A 21,972-nucleotide genomic window follows, 5' to 3' on the forward strand; every position below is an offset into this window, starting at 1 on the left:
TGTGGAGGTGGAGAATGACTAACTAATATTTTATTGCTCATTACATCGAAAAGGATTTTTCGAAAGATTTAAGATAAATTTATTTTTGCTATTTTTGTTCACATATTAATCTATGACCCTTTATTGCTCAAATTAAGAATTAAAGGAAAAAAAAAAGAGTTCGTATTTTTTTACTTTTACAGTAAAGAGCTGCTTTTCCATTTTTTCGGTAAAGAGGAGCTTTCCCATTTGTGCAGTAAAGAGAAGTATTTCCATTTTCTCATATTCCCTGAACGTATATTTGCAGTACGTCGACCCGTTACTTCGTCCGTGTGTGTCCCCCTTGCCCCCTTGAGATGAAAACAAAATGTTTCCTTTGAGAATTCTGCGAAAGGCATGGAACGATAATTTTATTTTTGAAAGAAAATATTTCACAGAGATATTATTTAGAGGGGAAAAGAATAAAAAAGTAAAAATATGTAGTAGGAGTAGTCCATTTTATTCCTATAGTAGAAATATAAATACTTCTAGAAAATGTCTGAACCAAGATCCGTATACAGTATTGGGTTTATCAAAAAATGCTACAACGAGTGAAATTAAGAAACAGTTTCGTTTACTAGCCAAGAAATATCATCCAGATATAAACCCGTCTCCTGATGCAAAACAAAAAATGGCTAGTATAACAGCAGCATATGAATTATTATCCGATCCTAAAAAAAAAGAATTTTATGATAAAACAGGAATGACTGATGATATGAATTATGAAAATCAATCTTCATCAAATTTTGAAGGTTCATTTTCAGGGTTTGGTGATGCATCTTTTATGTTTACAGATTTTGCAGAAATGTTTACAAACATGGCTGGAACGAAAAGTAGTTCAACTAGAGGTGAAGATATTCAAACAGAAATTACTTTAAAATTTATGGAAGCTATTAAAGGATGTGAAAAGAATATCAGATTAAATGTTAAAGTGTCTTGTAATAATTGTAATGGGACAGGTAAAAAACCCGGTACCAATTTAACCATATGTAAAGTTTGTAACGGTTCAGGTATTCAACGAATGGAAAGAGGTCCTATAATTATTGGAGTACCATGTCGAAATTGTTCAGGGAATGGACAAATTATTAATAACCCATGTAAACATTGTTCAGGTAGTGGAGTAAAATTTCAAACAAAAAACATTACTCTAGATATCCCTCCAGGAATTAAAAAAGGTATGCAGATGAGAATTCCAAATCAAGGCCATTCAGGATATAGAGGTGGAAAAAATGGTCATCTATTTGTTACTATAAACATTGAACCACATAAAGTTTTTAAATGGGTTGATGATAATATTTATGTAGATGTACCATTAACTATTAAACAATGTCTTCTAGGTGGTGTCGTTAATATTCCTACCCTTAATGGTGATATGGATTTACTTATTCGACCAAAAACTTATCCTAATTCTGAAAAAGTTTTAAAAGGTAAGGGACCATGTAAAGTAGATTCACATACAAATGGTGATCTTATCATAAAATTTAGTTTAAAAATACCTGATAAATTAACACATAGACAAGTGGAATTGATTGAGGAATTTAACAGAATTGAAATGGGGCTATCAAACACGCAAAACACCAATAGACCAATGGACGATTGTGATAATGCCAGTGCTCGTGCTACTCCAAAGGGGGATACCAGTACCAGTGGCAGTACCAGTGGCAGTACCAGTGGAATCAATAACAAAAATAGGAATAATAATAGTAGCGGCAATAGTACCGATAACAGGAGCATCAATAACAGTGGCAACTGCAAGGTCAACGCAAATGAAAGAGGGGAGAAGAACATTCCCAAACCTCCACCATTATCGCAGAAAAAAAAATACATAAATAAATTAGAAGGAACGAATTCGTCTAACGTACCCATTCCCCCTCCACCTCCTACATCCTCGTCCAGTGCATCGAAAGAAAAATATGCAAGTGGACGAAGTGCGAATAAACAAAGAGCGAAGGAACAAAATGCGAATGGACATAGTGCGAATGAACAAAACGCGAATGGACATAGTGCGAATGGACATAGTGCGAATGGACATAGTGCGAATGAACAAAACGCGAATGAACGGAGTGCGAATGAACAAAATACGAATGAACAAAATGCAAATGAACAAAATAATGCCGCGAATGAAGATAGCAAATTGAATAGTAACATGAACAACAGTTATAGCTATGATGATAATTATTACTCTAGTAAGGTAAAGAATACTAATCACATGAAAAGTGTTGAACATGCGAATAGTGTTAATAATTCTAACATAAACCAAGTAGATAATACAGCTTATATATTTGACAAGTCCACAAAGGAATCTCTAAACTTTAGTAATCAACACACTGTTAACATAAATAACGGTAGCAGTGGAACTACCATCAGCAGTAGTAATAGTATAGGAAATGGAAAAAATAATAACAAATCAGACGATTCATATAAAGAGGAAAGAGACAAAAAGAGAAGCTCCACTACTTCAACTTTTTCATATGCTAAAAAGTGGATTACTGAAAAATTAAAGCCAAACAATTGAAATCTAACAAATTCTAAGGGAAACTAAGATTTTTGTTTCCTTTTTGTTTTTATTTGCTTTTTAAATTTTTACATACGTCTTTATTTATGACACTTCTCCAACATTTTACATGTCTGTACATGTATATATGTATATGTGCATGTATGTATGTGCGTTTATATATATATATATATATATATATATATGTGAGTGTATATGCATGTGTGGGTATAATACTTTTAAAAATAATGTGCACACAAATAAAAAAAAAAAAAAATTAACTCCATTTTTTAAAAAAAAAGGAAAATATTATTTCAAATTTTACGCCCCAAAAAAGTTGATGGTGTGTTTACGCACTTAAGAATAAATAAAATAAACATACATAGGCACACCCCTTAAGTGTACTACTATATAAATTTCTTAACATATCTACACCCATTTTTGCCTCATCGGTATTTTAATTATATTCATAATCAACGTAAAATCAGCCATTACACAATCGCTTATTTAATAAACTAATTATATAAATTTATATATTGTTCAGAAATGCAAGACAAGGAAAAAAAAATATATATTACGTCATGAAAAATGATGATACATGCAGTAAAACATTTAAAATGTTGAACTCGTAACCCATTTATTACTACAAATAAAAGGAATAACGTGTACTTATATATATAGTTTGTAAAAATAAAAAAAAAAAAAAAAAAAAATTTGCTAACCATTAAACAATATATGTACATATATGTGTATATATATATGAAGGACGAGTACAATGAATTACGTGCCGTTAGCAAGAAGGTAACACAAACTCAAGATTAAATTCCAATACACTTAAAAAAAAAAAAAAAAAAAGGAGAAGGGAAAACAGGTTAGCAAAATACGCTATCTATGTGAAGCAATTAAAAAGAAGCTATAAGGAAAACACATCCACAAAGTGTGCAATCAGGTTGAAAAATAAACAGTTGTAATGTCGTGAAAAAATTCCGTAAAAAAAAGAAAAGAAATTTACGGTAAGTAAAAATATATATATAGATATAGATATATATGTGCATATACATGCATGTACATGCTTATACATTCTTATACAGACATATAAATATACATATATGTACACATAACTATAAATGTATGTGTATACGTGCACATATTCACATTCACGTACTTGCTAGCTTTCACAAGATCAGTTGCACAGTATGGAATGGAACTTCTTCTTTATGACGTATTCGATGTATAGTTTATAAAGAGATGATATAAAAACAAAAATATTGCAAAATGAAACATGCATTAAGTAATCAAAATAGGATTCCGGATTCCTATAACCACTATGTAATATAGACAACATATATCCATTTAAATTTAATGTTATAAATTTTCTTCCTTGCTTTATTTTATTAATGACCTTATCTGCTGCATAATCTGAATTAAGAATACTAGTTAAACTTTCAATTTTTTTTGTAACATCTGGTTTTTTAAAATTTTCTTGAACAAAGCCAGGTGTTTGAATTGATGGTAAGAATGCATTTGCAATATGGATATTGAAATATTTTAGTTCTTGGTCTAAAATATGTGTATAAGTCCACATGGATGTTTTACTCATTAAATAGTATGAGTAACCATAAATGGGGTATAATGCCCCTTCAGAATTTATAAATAAAATAGTTCCACTTTTCTTTTTTTTCATATATGTAATAACCCTAGATATAAAATCAATATTTCCATATATATTTACATTAACTGTATAAATTAAATCATACATTTGCAATTTAGTATTTTCTTCAGTACTCACGTAAGCAGCATTACAAATAAGAACGTCAATGTTGTTTATATCATTTACATCCACATTTCCCTTCTCGATGTTCTTATTCCTATCCCTTGTATTATTTTCATTTCCATAATTCGTATCATTTTTTGAATTTTCTTCCTTATCTAAACTATTATTTATTAACGCATTATTGAATGCTTCATTTATTGACTCCTTCATACTCAAGTCACATTTAATAATATTTATTTTAATATCTGAGTAACTTTTGTCCTTCCCCACTTCGCTTAATAAAATATTTCTTGCCTCTTTTAGTTTATTTATATTTCTTGACATCACTGATAGTGTTTCGGGTTTTTCCTTGATAAGTCTTTTGGCTAACGACAACCCAAGCCCTTCCGAGCCCCCTGCGGAGGAGAGAAATATGCAAAGTGGTACGAACGCGATAACATGCAGAGTACACACATATGCACACATGCGAAATTGTCCACTTGTCCACTTTCACGTGAATATATATATATATATATATATATATATATATATATACATAAGTAAATACATGTGTATGCACTTACATATACATATATGTACGCACGTGCACAGTGGCACGCTGCAGTAACTAAAATGAGGCAAGGGAAACAACAAAATTGCCTTCGTTTTATTGCTTGCGCGTTTTCTCTTTTATTTTAATTTACTAACCTATGATGCAAACATGTTTCCCTTTAAAGTTACAGTTTTGTAGTGCTTTAGAATAATTTGCATATCTAAATTTAAAAATTAAATAAATAAATCCTAACACTGATAAATAAGACACTAGTGTGATATTTAAGAAACTGCTTAACGGGATCCAGTAATTTACAACTCGTAAAATTATTAAAAGTTCGAAATATATGTACTTCTTAATAAAACATAACATATTTTAAAAAGTCTTTTCAAAGTTAAAGAAAAATATGTAAATAAAAATGATTTATTTATAGAATGAAAATATATGGGTGGTACCATGTGGTTTATGTTTGAAGGTGTAACTTCTTTTTTTTCTTTTTTTTTATTTGCTATATATGTGTGTACAGGCGTGCGTATGTGTATGTATATGTCTCTGTGTATGTACTGCGTATGCGCTTGTGTCTGTGTGTTTTTTTTTTTTTTTTTTTTTTTTTTCAAAATAGAAGAAATTACTTATAGGTAAGTACAAGCCCTGATGGAGGGTCTTCCTATTTTTTAAACTTATTATTTGGCTTAATATGATTTTCTTTTTCTGTTCTACATTTTATTCTCTCCTCTCAATTTTTTTTTTTTTTTTTTTGTTAACAATTTATTACTTGTCAGTTACGTTACAAAATATTGAATACACTGATATGAAGAAATAATACACGACTGTTGTGACAATCAATTTAAAATTTATTTTTTTACCGCATAATTCCAATATATATATTTACATAAATATATATACTTCTTCTTATAAGCGTAGGATACATAATTTAATTTTTGTCCCTCTTTACGTTTTCTTACTTAATATGTGTGCAGATAAATGTACCTTATAAACCCTGATCAGAATAAAAAAAAAATAATTTGCACGTGCATATACATATATACATACCCATAGGAAAATCGTATTACATTTTCTAGTTTTGTTTTAACTGACTTAAAATTTTGCTTATTGAAGAACTAGCGTAATTAGTAGTATTTTCATCTTTAAAATTATAATTTGCTTTTATTTTTTGAGAAAATTTCCCCTATTAAATCGATGGAATGGATACGTGTTAAATGCGTTAGCATTTTCCTTACATATTTATTCGTTTAAGCAGTTATCCATTTATTTATTCGTTCATTTGTTCATTTGTTCATTTGTTCATTTGTTCGTTCATTCTTTCATTCGCTCATTTGTTTATTTTATTTTTTTTTAAACCAATTTTTTTCGAACTGCATTTATCGTTGGTCTTAATCATATTAAGAACGCTTCCTATTTGTGTTATTCCTGTTACATCAAAGCAGTAATAGAGAGGTTGGAAATGCCGACAAATCGAATTAAAAGAAAAAAAAAATCAAAAAATTTAAGCTAAAATTGTTGTTACAATTTTAAGTACTATAAGTTTGGTGTAATAATGTACGAAAAAAGAGTTAAATATATATTTTATTTTTTTCTCTCTGTGTGTATGTGTTTACTTCGCCTTTTTCTTGATACGCGAACTCTACACATATAGTAGTAATAATGTACATTATTATAAATGGGGAAGAGGGGTAGGAGAAAACTAATTATACAATGGAGGAATACTGAAAAAGCTGTGAAACATAATATGGGGGGGGGGGCAATTAAAATATAACGCACTTTGCACTTCCATATTGTACATGTATGTACACCATACATATGGTTGTTTCGTAAAAAAAAAAAAAAATTTGTTATACTACATGTGCGCACGTATTGTGCATATACGCGTATAAATATATGTATATATGTATGTATGTATATATGTATGTATATATGTATATATGTATGTATGTATATATGTATATATGTATGTATGTATGTATATATGTATGTATGTATGTATATATGTATGTATGTATATGTATGTATATATGTATGTATGTATGTATATATGTATGTATGTATGTATGTATATATGTATATATGTATATATGTATATATGTATATATGTATATATGTATATATGTATATATGTATATATGTATATATGTATATATGTATGTACGTATGCATGTATGTATGGATGGATATACACGGATTATTCCAGAACGAATAATTCGCGAACGCTTGAAATATTTAGATGGCCCCCTTCACTCGTTTTCTAATTCCCTCTTCTCTGTAAGGGTCCTAATGGACTTAACCAAATACCTGCAGTTGTCAAGCAGCAATTTGCTGAGGGGAATTATTTCAATTATAGTGTAGTTCTTTTTTAGCTCATCCATGTGAGATGTCATATAGGCTTTAATTCGAAAAAAGAATTCTTTTAGTTTGACTTTTTCAATTAAATCAAAATTTTCAATATTTTCTTGTGTAACATATTCTTGTCTTAGTTTCATAAACTCATCAGCGGATAGGCCGTTCATAATTGTTTTTGCACAATTGGAAAAGGCAGAAGCTCTTAACGAATCAGTGCTATCAGTAATTTTTAAATTAATAGAATAATTATAAATAGGAATATTATTTTTATTACACTTGGCACAATACATTGATTCATCCAAAAGTTGAGATGTTTCTATCTCTTCATCGGCTATATTATTAGTAATCATTTTCTTATTACAATCAGGACAAGCGGAATATACAGGTATAGTATTATATATATGATCTATAAATCCAAAAGTTGTAAAAATAATTCCTTTTCCTGATAGAGCATCTTCATTTGCTACGTTGACATCTTTTTTAATTTCTTCAATAGTTTTTTGTAATTCTATATTGAAATTATTACTATTTAAATTAACTAAAGCATGCATATTTTTTTTATTATTGATCCACCAATTTTTTAAAATATAAGCTCTATCAATTTCTGGATTTATTTCAATTTTTGTTTTGATATGAGATTCTAATTTTTTGCCTTTCCATTCCCCAACTTTTAAATACTTAAAACAGACAATACAGTTATCCTTTAAATCCATTTCTTCTATTTTTAGAGCATGGTCACCCCATAAGGTTACATTAATAGTATCATTACTATCATCTATTAATATTAAATCCCTTTTTTCTTTATACTGTCCTGTTTTTTTAATCAAAATTTGCATAGTCTCTTGAAAATTGAATACAATTCCAATTACATCTACTAAAGAACCTGTATTCATATTTTTAATATTATCTATATAAGTAAAATTATAAATAAATTTTGGAATATTAAAATCATTTTCTTCTAATAATTCTATAATAGAATTTTCATCTAAGGTAATTTCACAATCATGTTTTAAAGTATTAAATTTCTTATTTGCTGCTTTTATATTTCCTTTACTTATTTTATATATTTTTCCTACTTGTAAAAAATCATACCATTTATCAACTGCCTTACCAAAAAAATTCCCTTTTATCTCACCATCTTCATCACATAATTCTATATTAAATACTTTTCCTTCTTTATTACCTGAGTAAAATTTTCTAATATTATCTTTGGACTGAACCCTAGCTTTGATAATCCATTTTGAAGAGTATTGAGATAGCTTATTTATTTGCATTAATATTCCATCATTTGTTTTTATCACGGCATTATTACTCTGATATGTGTTACTCTGAGAAGGGTTACTCTGATAAGGATTGTTTTTCCTAATTTTCCTACTTAATGTATTCTCTTTTAACATTTTTATTTCATTTCTTCTGTCTGATGATAACTCATCTATATCATTGTTTAGCGTTTCCTTTGTTTCTTGCAAGCTCCCAACGCTTTCGCTTCTCATGTGTTTCCTTCCCTCATCTGTTTGATTGTAGCTGGAAAACAGATTCTCTTCTTTACTACTAATTTTATTATTACCATAATTATTATTGCCATTATTATTGCCATTATTATTGCCATAACTGTTACCATAATTATTACTAATATTGTTACCACTACTATCGTATTCCGCAGAGCGACGACAATACCCTTCATTTATACCTTCCTCATTTTTACTTAGTTTCGCACTACTGTTGTAACTTTCAGCGTTCCTCCCTATATACATTTTCCCTTCTTCATCAGCATGAATGCTATTTTCACCATGATCATTTTTCTTCCTATTATAGTAGATGTCTTCTTTTCCTTGTCTATAGCTACCCACATTTTTGATCTTTTCCTGCTCCCTATCTCGGGTATGATCAATACCACTTAGGATGTTTCTTGCACCACCGCTCGGGATATCAATACCGTGAATACTTCCACTACTAATGTTATAGTTTCCATCATCAAGATAGTTTCTGTTGTTGAGGTTACTTCCGTTGTAGCTTCTGCAGTTATGACTTCTTTCATCGGTGTGTCTTCTAATCCCATACATGTTGCTCATAATATATGATTCCTTCTCTCCTTCAAGCAATTTTCCCTCGTGTGGGGAAGAATTTAAACCCTTGATTCCATTTTTTGCATAGTCATTATTATTATTATTATTATTATTATCATTATTATTATTATCATTATTATTATCATTATTATAATCATTAATATTATCATTACGAGGATCACTGTTATTATCACTATAATTTTTATTAATACTGTTACTTACTCCAACCTCGAAATTATATTCCCCTCTGTATGCACCACCGTTCCTATGAATATTTTCGTCGTAGTTGTTGTTCCTCCCACTGCTCATAACAACGTCTCTGCTTATAATGTGTGTTTTGCTCTTACTGTTAATAATATTACTGTTGCTATTATTATTACTTTTACTGTTACTATTGTAAGATTCATTCTCGGATAAATATTTGTTTCTGTCATAATTAATTGTGTTATTCCTTTTGTTATAACCTCCATTCTCTCTATATTCACTGTGCTTTGGTTGAGGTGAGCTTCTCCCCTCATTATTACTCTTATAATCCCTTACATTGGATGGGTAATTAGTGCAATTTGTGTAATTCGTGTAATTGTTATAACTTGCACAATTAGTTCTTTCATTATTATATGAAAACTTTCCTCTATTCTGTAAATCCACCATATGACCTTCTTCATAATTTCTATTATTTATATTGCTATCCCCAACTCTGCTGTTATTTGGGCTTTTCAAACTTTCACGATAACTGGGATTCAAACCATGGATTTGATTTTCCCCATACGATAAATTTTCCCTATGGGTGATATTTTCTCTATTTGCTAAATTGTCCCTATAACCCGAATTATCATTCGGACCACTCGGTTCTTTCACAAAATTTTCGTTGGGTACATGATGGTACTTTTCCTTGTTACCCCGCATATTATTTTCATAATATTCATTTGATTCATAAAAATTTTTAATATTAAGTCTATTATTATTGTAATCGATCGTAGCGCGTGTATATTCACTATCTCTGGGTTTATTTTCACAATAAAATTCGTTAGTAACTCTATGGTTATTATTATTATTACTGCTATTAATACTACTACTACTATGGTTATTAATGTTATTAATGTTATTAATGTTATTACTGTTATTACTGTTATTACTGTTATTACTATTATTATTATTACTACTAATATTACTATTACCACCTCTGTATTTGTTGTCATAATTATATTCGTTATCCCCACGAGTGGAATTTTCCCTTGGACTATTATCCTGTTGTGAATTTAACAGATAATAAGATATACTTTGTAAGTGATATTTTCTAAATAAATCTTCAATATCAAAATTTTCTATATTTAAAAAGATACTAACCTTTTTCGCTAGAATGAAAAGTTTTCCATAATAATTCGTAATAGAAAAATTTTCAATTTTAATTATTTTTTTTACGAACGATATAGTAGAACTAAAGTTGTTATTGTCCTCTATGCCTAAATGTACAATAGCATAATACTCAGGTGGTATTGTTCCATCAATAACTTTTAAAAAAACTTGACTCGCCCCTGCATTCATTTGACTAAAACAAATCAACTTTATTTCAGTGTTCAACCAACTTAACGCTTCTTCTGAATTTGGTTCGGTAAAAAATTTATATATAAAGTTAGGCGTAGCCTTACTTAAAATCTCTTCGTTTCTATTCATTTTTTACTTATGCTCAACAGAATAGCGAAAGTGGGGAAAAAAAAGAAAAAAAAGAAAAAGAAGAAAAAAGGGTATATATATATATATATATGTTCCTCTGAAAAGGCGTATATCCCCTGCTAGCCTTTACAAGCAACTGTAAGTATATATTTAAACCCGCGCACACATACATACGTACGTACATATATATATATATATATATGTTCATGCTTCCCCGCATGAATATATACGCTGCATGCGCAAAAAATAGCTGTTAGTGCTGGTACTTTGAATTATCCAAACAAATTCCTTTCTTCTGTGTACTAACAAATACGTGATACACTCAAAAAAATGTCTTGACCTTTTTGCATTAACAATTTTTTTTTTTTAAATATATGTATACATGCAGATATAAATATGTATATAAGAACATATATACATATGCATATATGAACACACATATATAAATATATATATTCCATTAAGTTACAAAATAAAACTTATAACGAAAAATAGAAAAAAGTGCAAATTAAGTGAAAGTTTTTTAAAAAAAGGAAATATCTTTAAACAAATGTATGTACGAAATAAATGGAAGTTAAAGCTTCTAGTTTGTTATACGTCAAAAAATACGCAACTACCTTTTCGCACGTTATTTTACTCATGCATAAATATAAACATGTACAATTTATGTACAAACGCGTATACATAATATATATATATATATATATATATATATATATATATATATATATATATATATATGAACATATACAGATATACGTTCATACGTACATAAGAATAGTTAACAGCGGGAGTTTATGTATTCCTAAAATAAGCGAAGGAACAAGGAATTTTTTTTAAATTTGTATATACTCACAACGAATATATTTTTTATGATTATATTTTTGTAATAAAGTAAGTCTTCAGATCTTGATAATCTTGTTCTTAGTAATTCGCTCTTTGTGTATTCCTATTTGCAGTTCATACTTGAACATACGGATGAACAAAGTGAAGCTAAAATTAAATTATATCATATTAAATTAAAACAGACTAAATCAAATAATATCAAATTAAATCGCATTAAATTAAACCGAACCAAACAGATGTCACATGTTTTTTACCGTTTCTTTTTTTTTTTTTTTTTTTTTTTTCTAATGTAGTTCTATGTTGAGTCTTTTAAGTATATAGCGAAAAAAAAAAAAAAAAAAAAAAAAAGACCAAAAATGAAATTATGAAAAATAAGAGAACGCAGTTAACCAAAAATATACACAAGTAAAAAAAATTAAGTACTGTGAAATTAAAATTATTAACAAAATGAAGAGAGAAAAAAGGTAAAAATTCGTATATATCTGAAAAACGTAAATTAGAGAACACATGAAGATAAGCTTTAAGTGCACATATACGTAAACATGTATGCTTGTTTGTATGTATGTATGTACATGTGTATGTATACATATGTATACGCGGGCCTGCATATATAATATATACGTCTTCTTGGAGGAGCATATAATGTTTTTTAATTTAGCATTCCCCTTTTTTTATTTAAATGTAATTATTCATGTAAACTTTATTAACTGCTTCATTAAAATTAGCGAGGTAAGTAATTCACGTATTTTTTTTTTATTTAAAAAAAAAGGCTTTTAATTTTTGCGAATGCAAAAGTACGAGCATATACGCATGTTTATGTATATATATATATATATATATATGCATATATTTGTGCTCATTTATTTATTAACCTCCAAACTGATCTGCATATTAATGTGCAAACTAGTTTGCTCATAAACGTATTTATCTCCTTGTCGTTTAGCGCACAGGTTTCATACACGTATCACTTGCGTCCAAGAAGGTAACAAGACCTTTGCGCCATTTACCCCTATACAGTTTATCAAAAAACAGTTTTGTAGCAATAAACAAAAGATTAGAAGATATAGGAATATATCCTAAAGATATTGAAGAAACTTTTATTAAAGGAACAGGAAAAGGAGGACAGAAAGTAAATAAAACAAATAATTGTGTAATGATAAAATGTAACGACATGAATGAAGACAAAATAATTATAAAATGTCATAAATACAGGTTTTTTTAAAAAAATAAAATAATAAAATAAATTAAAATAAAAAAACAAAATAACAAATATAAAAAAAATAAAAAATGTTGTATTCCTTAAAAATTATGTATTTTAATTATAAGAGATAATTTAATTTCTTATTTATAATTTTTTCCACTATTTGAATTTATGCTTCTTACCTTCATATGTTATTATTCATTCCTTATCTAATTTTATCTCAAATAGGTGTTTACAGAAAAATAGAACATATGCACGCGAATTGTTATACAAAAAAATAACGTCAATAAAAGAAAAAGTAGAAGAGGATATTTCTAATCGCATTGAAGTATACAATTATTTTGAAGTTTAAAATAAGAACGTAAATGTGTTCGCATTATTATATATATATTATTTACAGTCTTTTTATTTTGACTTTTATTGCTCGTATTTTACATATATCCTCTTATACATGAATTCATTTTATTATTTTATTATTTTATTATTTTTTTTTGTTAACAATTTTTATAGAAAGAAAAAAGAAGAATATTAAAGATTACGGATAGGGAAAAGAAGGAGTCAATAAATTACAAAAAAAGAAGATCTACAATAAAAAGTGATAGACAAAAAATTATAAGATTTGAAAGTGATGATATTGCTTGAAATTTTTTCATTTACATGATTGCACCCTATTATCGTTTCCTCTGCTCTGTTTTATAAGTTGTAAGGAGAAACACAAATATGGATAGGTTCAAAAAACAATTATATAAAATAAATAAGTGTATGAACTCTTAATGGGCTATATCAAAATACATATTGTATATCAGTTTATACTTGTTTTGTTTTCTGTGTAATGTACATACTGTGACATATGTACATGTACGTGTACATATAAATGTACATAAATATATATATACGTACGCACTTTAATATTTCATTCTTTTTATCCCCTTTGAGAATAAATCAGCCAATGGAATATTTTGTTTTTTTTTTTAATTTATGCTCTCATTAATAAATAAATAAATTAATTTTCGTCCATATATCGCTTAATGACCGTGCTGCACATAGAACATCATTAATATAATAGGGGTAGTAACAGACGGGCTATCAAAACTATATATATATGCATATATACACACTTGTTGCAGTTTCACCTGCGCCATGCTGCTTTACAGACTTAAAACTTTTACATATGATAATAATATTTACAACACTACTTAAATGTACATATGTATGTATAAATGTATGGGATGTAATTTATGGCCTTCTTGAAGGAAAAATACAAAGCCTAAACAAAATTGTAAAACGTATAAATATATATAACTCCTTTTTAAGCCACCATAAAATAAAATAGAAGATACATGTATTTATTTTTCTGAACATTTATTAAAAATAACTTTCTTAGCATTTTATAATATGTTATCATATATATATACATAACATTTATAAAATTGAAAAAAAGTATATAATTGAAAAAGCACTTATATGTTTTTAACTGTTGTGCATTATTGTAATTTTATATTATATGCATCATTTATAATTTTATACGTAATAAAATATATATAAATATAAAAGTACCTATTCTTAAAATTATATTTTTTTTTTTATTCATTTTATGAATTAAAAAAAAAAAATGTAATTAAAGCATAAAAAAAGTCGAAAACTCATCAGTTAAGTTACTGTAATTTATTTTTACGTTAAATATTATTCATGAGCTCCATATATATGTACATATATACGTAGATATTTAATAAAAGCGAACTACATTTTTTACGGCTGCAAATTAAAGTATTTATTAAACAAATGCAAAGCCAAGCAAGCTACGTAAACGCGTCATCTTTAATGATTTATGTAAAAATATTCTTTTTTTAATTTTTTCATTTTTTTTTAAATAACACTTATTATTAATTGAAAATGCGTCTGTATTTGCCTTTTTAGTATAGTAACAATTTTATATAATTTTTTTTTTTTGCCATAAAAAAAATGGAATCTTTTTAAATTTTAATTCATTATATTTTTACATTTTTACGCTTTGCTATCAATAATACTTTCTCTTTATATTTTTTTTTTTTTTTTTGTGGTTTTACTGTAGTCAAGTAAAATTTATAAGCATTCTTCAATTTTTGCAAGTTTAAGTTCAACAGTTTTAAAAGAATAAAAAATAGAAGCAATTTTTTAAATTGAAATTGAATAATTAATGTTTTAAGAACATACAAATAGCACAGGAAAAACTTCTTTTATATATATTAGACGCACTAAAAAGCAGAAATTTTGAAAAATTTGCAGGATTGAGCATATATGAACAGTAGTACATACGTTCATGTGTGTGTATGTACGCATATATGTATGTATATTTATACATAAGCACAAACATAAGTATATGCACAAATGCATACACAAATGCATACATAAATGCATACAAAAAAGCATACATAAATGCATACACAAATGCATACATAAATGCATACACGAATGTAAACGTACATACGTCCATATGCACGTATTTCCACGCAAGTATATGTGCACGCGTTCTCGTATGTATTTTTGTCAAGAGTGAAATAGCTAATGAGTGAAAAATATCATGAAACGCAAAAAACTAAATAATAATAAGTAAATTATAAATAAAATCAAAAGTTCAACCAAGAAAGTGTTAACCAAGATTACATGGGGTTGTGTATATAGAATAAAATTACAAAAGAAAGATTTAAAAAAAAAAATAGTAGGAATTGAAAAATAACAAAAAAATTATCGTATAGTAAAATCCTTTTTTTTTTTTTTTTTTTTTAAAGAAAAAGAAAAGAAAAATATCTAGTATTTGAAAGATGGATGAAAGTATCAATTTATCAGACAATAAAAACATTAACAAATCGTATGATATAAAAAATATATACAACATAAAAAAAGAGGATGTGATTGTTCAGGAATATATGAACGTAAATAATAACTCAACAATTAATATAGATAACAAGGATCAAGTAAATATATATATTGAAAATAGGGACTTGAATAAAAAAACATATAACTGTTATACTTGTAACATACAGATTTATAACTATTCTTTTTTTCGATATCATTTTAAATCTGAGTGGCACAAATATAATTTAAAGAGAAAATTATTAAACCTAAATGCAGTTAACGAGTTAGCTTTTAATGAAAAAGTGCAAATTTTAAAAAAGAGTGAGGAAGGAAAAGGAAAAGGAAAAGGAAAAGGAAAAGAACAGGAGGGAAATAATCTTAATACGTCCAAAAAGCATAGTAACAGTAATTATAAAAAAAAAAAAGGAAAAAAAAACAATGGAGAAGATTATAACCATAAAAAAGTAAATAATAGTAATAGTAATAGGAATAGTAATAATGAAGGAAGTAGCTATGATATACAAAAAGTGAAATATGCTACAAAAGAAGAGGTGCTATTAAACAGAAATGTAAAGTATGATAACCCCTTAGTCTGTTTTTTTGATAACAGAATTTTTAATACCATTGATGAAAATATAAAACATATGAATGATAATTATACTTTTTATATTCCTGATCAAAAATATGTAACGGACATAGAAAAAGTACTTTTAACCATAGGGAAAAAAATATATGAAGAGAATAAATGCATTTATTGTTTTCGATATTCCAAATGTGTTAAATCTTTACAATCACATATGATATGTAAAAGTCATACGAAAGTACACACCGATTTTTTTGTATTTATTCAAAAATATTATGATTTTTCAAAAACATATGTTGATTTATTAAATAAATATATTAACAGTAAAGAAGATAAAGAATTACTTATTTATATGTTACACAAAAGAAGAAAGGATAAAATATCTTTAAAGTGTCAGGCAAGTGAAAAACATAACAAGGATAATACAACAAAAAATTATGGAGTAAGTGATGATAAGCAAAACGTGGATAATGTTGAAGATGAAAAGAGCCCTGATGATAGCAAACAAGGCAATGTATTCAACCATGGAAAAGGCATTAACAGTAATGTATGTACCGTTCACAATGGAAGCAATGTAAATGGTGTAAACGATATCAAGTATAGAAAATTGCATTCTTCCGAAGGAGAGAACATTGATGACTACAACAGTAATAACTATAACAAGCAACATAAGTATGAAAGTGACAACAATGACGATTACAAAGTGAAAGAAGAGGACTTGAGTAAGAACCTAAGTTATGATACTATTTATGAAGTCCTTGAAGAATTTGGTTATATAAAACCTGAATTAAATGAATACAATAATTTAATATTACCGGATGGATCCGAAGCAATTAATAGGAAAATAGCATATATATTTAAACAAAAATTGCCTCTTGAAAATAGGACAGATTTAAAATGTAATAAGATGGATGTTATGAAAAAAAAAGAGAGCAATCAGTATAACAAAAAATATAAATACTACATTGATATTGCTAAAAAATATGGCTTAGATTTAAATGTGAAGACAAACAAGTTAAACAGGTTTTATAAAAGTGATACTATGTTTTTTCTTTAATTATGAAGTGCGTAACGAATATACACATTTTAGCGGACCCAATGTTATACATAGTAAGTGTAGATACGTATGTAATGAAGTCCACGTGTACCATGATTTTAGTTTTACGGGTGAGAAGCACTTTTTCGCAAGTCATGTGTGAAATACCCTTTTGATTAAAAAAAATAAAAATAAAATAATAATAATATAAAATGAAATAAAATAAAAATGCAATAAAAATAATATAAAATGAAATAAAATAAAAATTATATAAAATAAAGTAAAATAAAAATTATATAAAATAAAGTAAAATAAAAATTATATAAAATGAAATAAAATAAAAATACAAATAAAACGAAATAAAATAAAAATACAAATAAAACGAAATAAAATAAAAATACAAATAAAACGAAATAAAATAAAAATACAAATAAAACGAAATAAAAATAAAATATAATAAAATAAAAGGAATGAAAACCGTAAGGTTGTAGTTATTATATATACTTTAATTTTTATGCAAAATAGTGGTTTACTTATACTCAAAGGAGTGAAATCAAATAAATTAGCAAATGTAACATTAGTCGCAAATTTAAATAAATAGTAAACATGTCGATAAATAAAAATGTCCTATTTTCCAGAAAACTCCTCCATCAAATTTACAAAAATAAATAATATGCATTAAATTTTTAGCTAGCTGGAAAAAGAAAAAAGAAATTTATATTTTTATGTATATTTTTAATTACTTTTATATCTATATTCAAAGAACAAATTGGAAAAAGGGATAAAATAAAGAAAATTAAATTTACGGATAAAATTAAAATAATAAAAAAAAAGGAAAAAAAAAAAAAAAAAAAAAGAGCATTAATTTTCCCACCATTATGTGTAATAAGTTTACGTTGAAGTGTATATATATTATGTGTATACTTATATATAGGAGCACGTTCACATGTTCATGTAATTGTATATGCACATTTCGTCAAAATGATTTTGACTTTTTAAAGGCGTCTATAGAACGTTGGCCCACATCAAGAGCTTTTGCATGACCTGATTTTTAGCTAATGTATAATATTCCTGTCTAGTTACCCATTTTTTTTTATTGAAGTAGAGGATTTTTCCATATTTTTTACAGCCCAAATAAGAGGCAATGTCTGACATTCTCATATGTTTTATGTAAATTTTTGTGTTTTCACTATAATTTTTAAGTCTTAAGATGTGCTTCATTTCCTTGTGGAGTCTTTCACGTATATTGATACAATTAGATACTCCTCCAACTAACACTATGTTATTTAAGATTTGTTTTCTTAAGTCCATAGGACAAGAACAAACAGATTCAAATACTAAATGACTTAATGATATTATATTTTGTTTATAAAAATTTCCTGGCAAATGTGCTAAAAATTCAGGCTGAAAATAAATTTCATGACATAATACTTCTGCCTTAGGATCTATATATAAATTAGTATATGGAATTTTATATGGCTTATTTAACCCATTGCAATCTGTAGCTATTTTTATGTTTCTATCTATGTTAAGACTTACATAACTATTTAATTCTTTATAATTCTGAACTAGTATATAGTCAATATAATTATCGTTTATTTTTACAAAATTGGAAATGTATTTACTTATTAAGTGTCCACCAATTTCGCTATTTCTTGCACTCTCTAGAAATGCACCATGGTTTTCTGCAATGGGGGTAATTCTGCTTCCGTTTTCCCCCAAGTCGATAACAATGGCTTTCGCGCGCCAAAACGATGAAAATAAAATAAAGAATAAAGATAAGATAAAATAAAGAATAAAAATAAGTTAAAATAAAGAATAAAAATAAGATAAAATAAAGAATAAAAATAAGATAAAATAAAGAATAAAAATAAGATAAAATAAAGAATAAAAATAAGATAAAATAAAGAATAAAAATAAGATAAAATAATAAAAAAAAGAAGCATTACTGGTGTATATGTGTCTATACTCATAAAGCCACGCACAAACGATATATTAATAATATAACTGACAACTGCTAATTTACATGAATGAAAAATCGTCTAATTTATAACACCTGTCTTAAGTCCATAATAGTAAGCAGCTGCGAGGGAGTTGTAAATAAAAGATATGGAAATGAAGTTATGGTTCTTGAATGCCCAATTTAACAAATTTGATATATATAATTTTTCAACCGCTTCGGGAATTGCGACAAGTAAACTGTAGTCGCTTGTACTTATATTTAGTTGCTGTTAAGGGAAAAATAAGTATATAGGTAATTAAATAAGCGAATAAATAAGTAAATAAATAAACAAGTGAATAAATAAAGAGTTATATAATTAAATATTTAAATAAACAAAATGCTCAAGATGCCTTCCGAGAGATAAAACACACAGACACTTCTTACATGCATATATATACATAAAGGGCGTTCAGTTCAACCATGAACCACAACTTTCGCAAAAAAAAAAAAAAAAAAAAAAGCATGTAACTGCAAATGTACATATATATATATATATATGCCGTTCGTACCTTTATGAGATGGTTATATAATTCCAATAAATGAGCGAAATCGTTATTGCTCAAAGGATGGCGAGGGTCAGCAAATGTCATTTTCATACTTACTAATTCGCTGTCTAAACAATAATTGTAATTAATTGCACATATATTAGAAATTGACCAATGATGTATACACATATATGCACATTTCGTTAACTTGCAAACTAGTGAATATATTACTCTTCATGTGCCATTTGCCATTAGTTATTAGTAATTTTTCATTTGTTAGATATTATCCTTTTTTCTTTTTCTTTTTCGTATGTAATTCGTATGGCTGGTTGTTTATAAACCTTTACAGATATCCGGCGTTTTCTCTTTTTCTTTATCTGATTTAGCGCCTCCATATTTTATTAACATGTAGTCTTCGACAGCATCTACACCGAACTGAGTTTTAAAAGCAACCACACAGTTATATATATATATATATATATATATATATATATATAACCACATGTTCACATGTATGATTGTACGTGTACACATAGAATAAAAATAATAATTTTTCATATCAATCGGTAAAAACTAATAATTATATGTATTTTTTACATGCATTTTTTTTTTATACTTTTACAACTCTCGAGTTTGCTAGTTCTTTTCTGTAAAAAATTGTTTCAATAATAATGCATCTCAATAAAATGGATAAATCATTGAAAATACGTTAAGGCATACTCTAAATATAAACAAGGTATTTGAAGTGTAGGCAGGTCGTCGTTCGCAAATCCAATTTTTATCATCCTGTTCACAAGTATAGGTAATGGATATATATGTATACACGTAGGTACGTATATATAAACAAATGAATACATATATATATATATATATATATATATATTTCCTAGTATAAACTAACCACACAAATCTAAAACTCATATGAATATGCAAAGAAAAAAAAATATCCACAAGGGGGAAGGAATTTTTTTCTTTTTAAAGAATTTTGGTCGGTGTTCATCAGAATGCGCACAAGTTTGTCACTTTCTTCCCTGTCTACTTGTTTATTTATTTATTTTTATTTTTTTTTTTTTATGAACCATGTGCCCGGATCCAAAATTATGACAGGAATATCATCTTCTTCAAGTTCCATTTTTTCAATTTTTTAATTAAAAAAAAAAAATAGTTTAACACCTTTAGCACAACATTCAAATTGTGGTTTTGTTAAAAATTAAAAGTGTTTGAAAAGGCTAGAGAATACGTTCTTATAAAATATAACAGGATTAACAGCTAATTATAGTGGACACATTTTTTCAGCATTAATTCGTACATATATATATATATATATATACATGCCCCTACTGTGCCGTTCTTTCTTTTTTTTTTTTTTTTTGCTCCTCTTAAGAAATACAGGAGAATTTAATAATACATATGTCAATATGTGCTTTTTTAAATATAAAAAAAAACGCAAAAAGAACGAAAAAAAAAAAAAAAAAAAAGCGGCATTAATTTAAAATATATAAATAGTAAAAGACAAAACAATATGCACAAATTAAAAAATTACACGTGTGCTAATAAACAAATTAGAGTTAAAAACTTTTATCACAAATACAATGCTTATTAATGCAAGAGTATTTTTTTTTTTTTTTTTGGATAGAAATTAAAAAAAAAAAAAAATTCTTTTGTAAAATTTTGAAAATTATATACTTTGCGCTTAAGAGAAGTGCATTAAAAATTTGATCTTCCCAATGAATGGACATTATTATATATATATATATGCGCCTTATGGACTTTTTTTTTTTTTTTTTCTTTTTTATTTCATTATAAACAAATTAATTATAATTTTTTTTACTTCATTTTAAACAACAAATGAATTATATATTTTTTGAATTTCATTTTAAACAACGAATGAATTATATTTTTTTTGAATTTCATTTTTATATATCATTAGAATAAATTCTTCATGCTTGTACAAATCGTTTTAACTTTTCTCCTACATATGAGAAGATAAAGTATCATTTAAGGTTCGCATGATTTACTTTGTTCATCTCTGGAGGAAATGATGTAAGATTAGTCTACTAACAGTGAA

General features: G+C 26.8%; 6 protein-coding genes across 6 annotated transcripts; 3 read left to right on the forward strand and 3 right to left on the reverse strand.

Annotated features, from left to right (window-relative positions):
* Positions 1 to 346: 346 nt before the first annotated feature.
* PmUG01_03019400 (heat shock protein 40, putative) lies at positions 347 to 2,533 on the forward strand (the record flags this gene model as incomplete). The annotated part of the gene is made up of 1 exon (XM_029008825.1): positions 347 to 2,533. One exon carries the CDS (start codon positions 347 to 349, stop codon positions 2,531 to 2,533), a length of 2,187 nt encoding a protein of 728 aa, XP_028859413.1.
* Positions 2,534 to 3,695: 1,162 nt separating this feature from the next.
* Positions 3,696 to 5,190, reverse strand: PmUG01_03019500 (conserved Plasmodium protein, unknown function; the record flags this gene model as incomplete). Its single annotated transcript, XM_029008826.1, has 2 exons — positions 3,696 to 4,681; positions 4,974 to 5,190. 2 exons carry the CDS (start codon positions 5,188 to 5,190, stop codon positions 3,696 to 3,698), a joined length of 1,203 nt encoding a protein of 400 aa, XP_028859414.1.
* Positions 5,191 to 7,070: 1,880 nt separating this feature from the next.
* On the reverse strand, positions 7,071 to 10,916 carry RPA1 (replication protein A1, large subunit, putative; the record flags this gene model as incomplete). The annotated part of the gene is made up of 1 exon (XM_029008827.1): positions 7,071 to 10,916. One exon carries the CDS (start codon positions 10,914 to 10,916, stop codon positions 7,071 to 7,073), a length of 3,846 nt encoding a protein of 1,281 aa, XP_028859415.1.
* A 1,488-nt stretch (positions 10,917 to 12,404) lies between these two features.
* PmUG01_03019700 (peptide chain release factor 2, putative) lies at positions 12,405 to 13,605 on the forward strand (the record flags this gene model as incomplete). The annotated part of the gene is made up of 4 exons (XM_029008828.1): positions 12,405 to 12,491; positions 12,706 to 12,974; positions 13,192 to 13,291; positions 13,474 to 13,605. 4 exons carry the CDS (start codon positions 12,405 to 12,407, stop codon positions 13,603 to 13,605), a joined length of 588 nt encoding a protein of 195 aa, XP_028859416.1.
* A 2,159-nt stretch (positions 13,606 to 15,764) lies between these two features.
* On the forward strand, positions 15,765 to 17,438 carry PmUG01_03019800 (zinc finger protein, putative; the record flags this gene model as incomplete). The annotated part of the gene is made up of 1 exon (XM_029008829.1): positions 15,765 to 17,438. One exon carries the CDS (start codon positions 15,765 to 15,767, stop codon positions 17,436 to 17,438), a length of 1,674 nt encoding a protein of 557 aa, XP_028859417.1.
* A 984-nt stretch (positions 17,439 to 18,422) lies between these two features.
* Positions 18,423 to 21,036, reverse strand: PmUG01_03019900 (actin-like protein, putative; the record flags this gene model as incomplete). Its single annotated transcript, XM_029008831.1, has 7 exons — positions 18,423 to 19,153; positions 19,474 to 19,645; positions 19,929 to 20,032; positions 20,252 to 20,339; positions 20,521 to 20,551; positions 20,625 to 20,690; positions 20,984 to 21,036. The coding sequence occupies 7 exons, from the start codon at positions 21,034 to 21,036 to the stop codon at positions 18,423 to 18,425; spliced, it is 1,245 nt and encodes a 414-aa protein (XP_028859418.1).
* Between the last annotated feature and the right edge of the window lie 936 nt (positions 21,037 to 21,972).

Source organism: Plasmodium malariae (assembly GCF_900090045.1).
Source record: "Plasmodium malariae genome assembly, chromosome: 3".
Classification (NCBI taxonomy): Eukaryota; Apicomplexa; class Aconoidasida; order Haemosporida; family Plasmodiidae; genus Plasmodium; species Plasmodium malariae.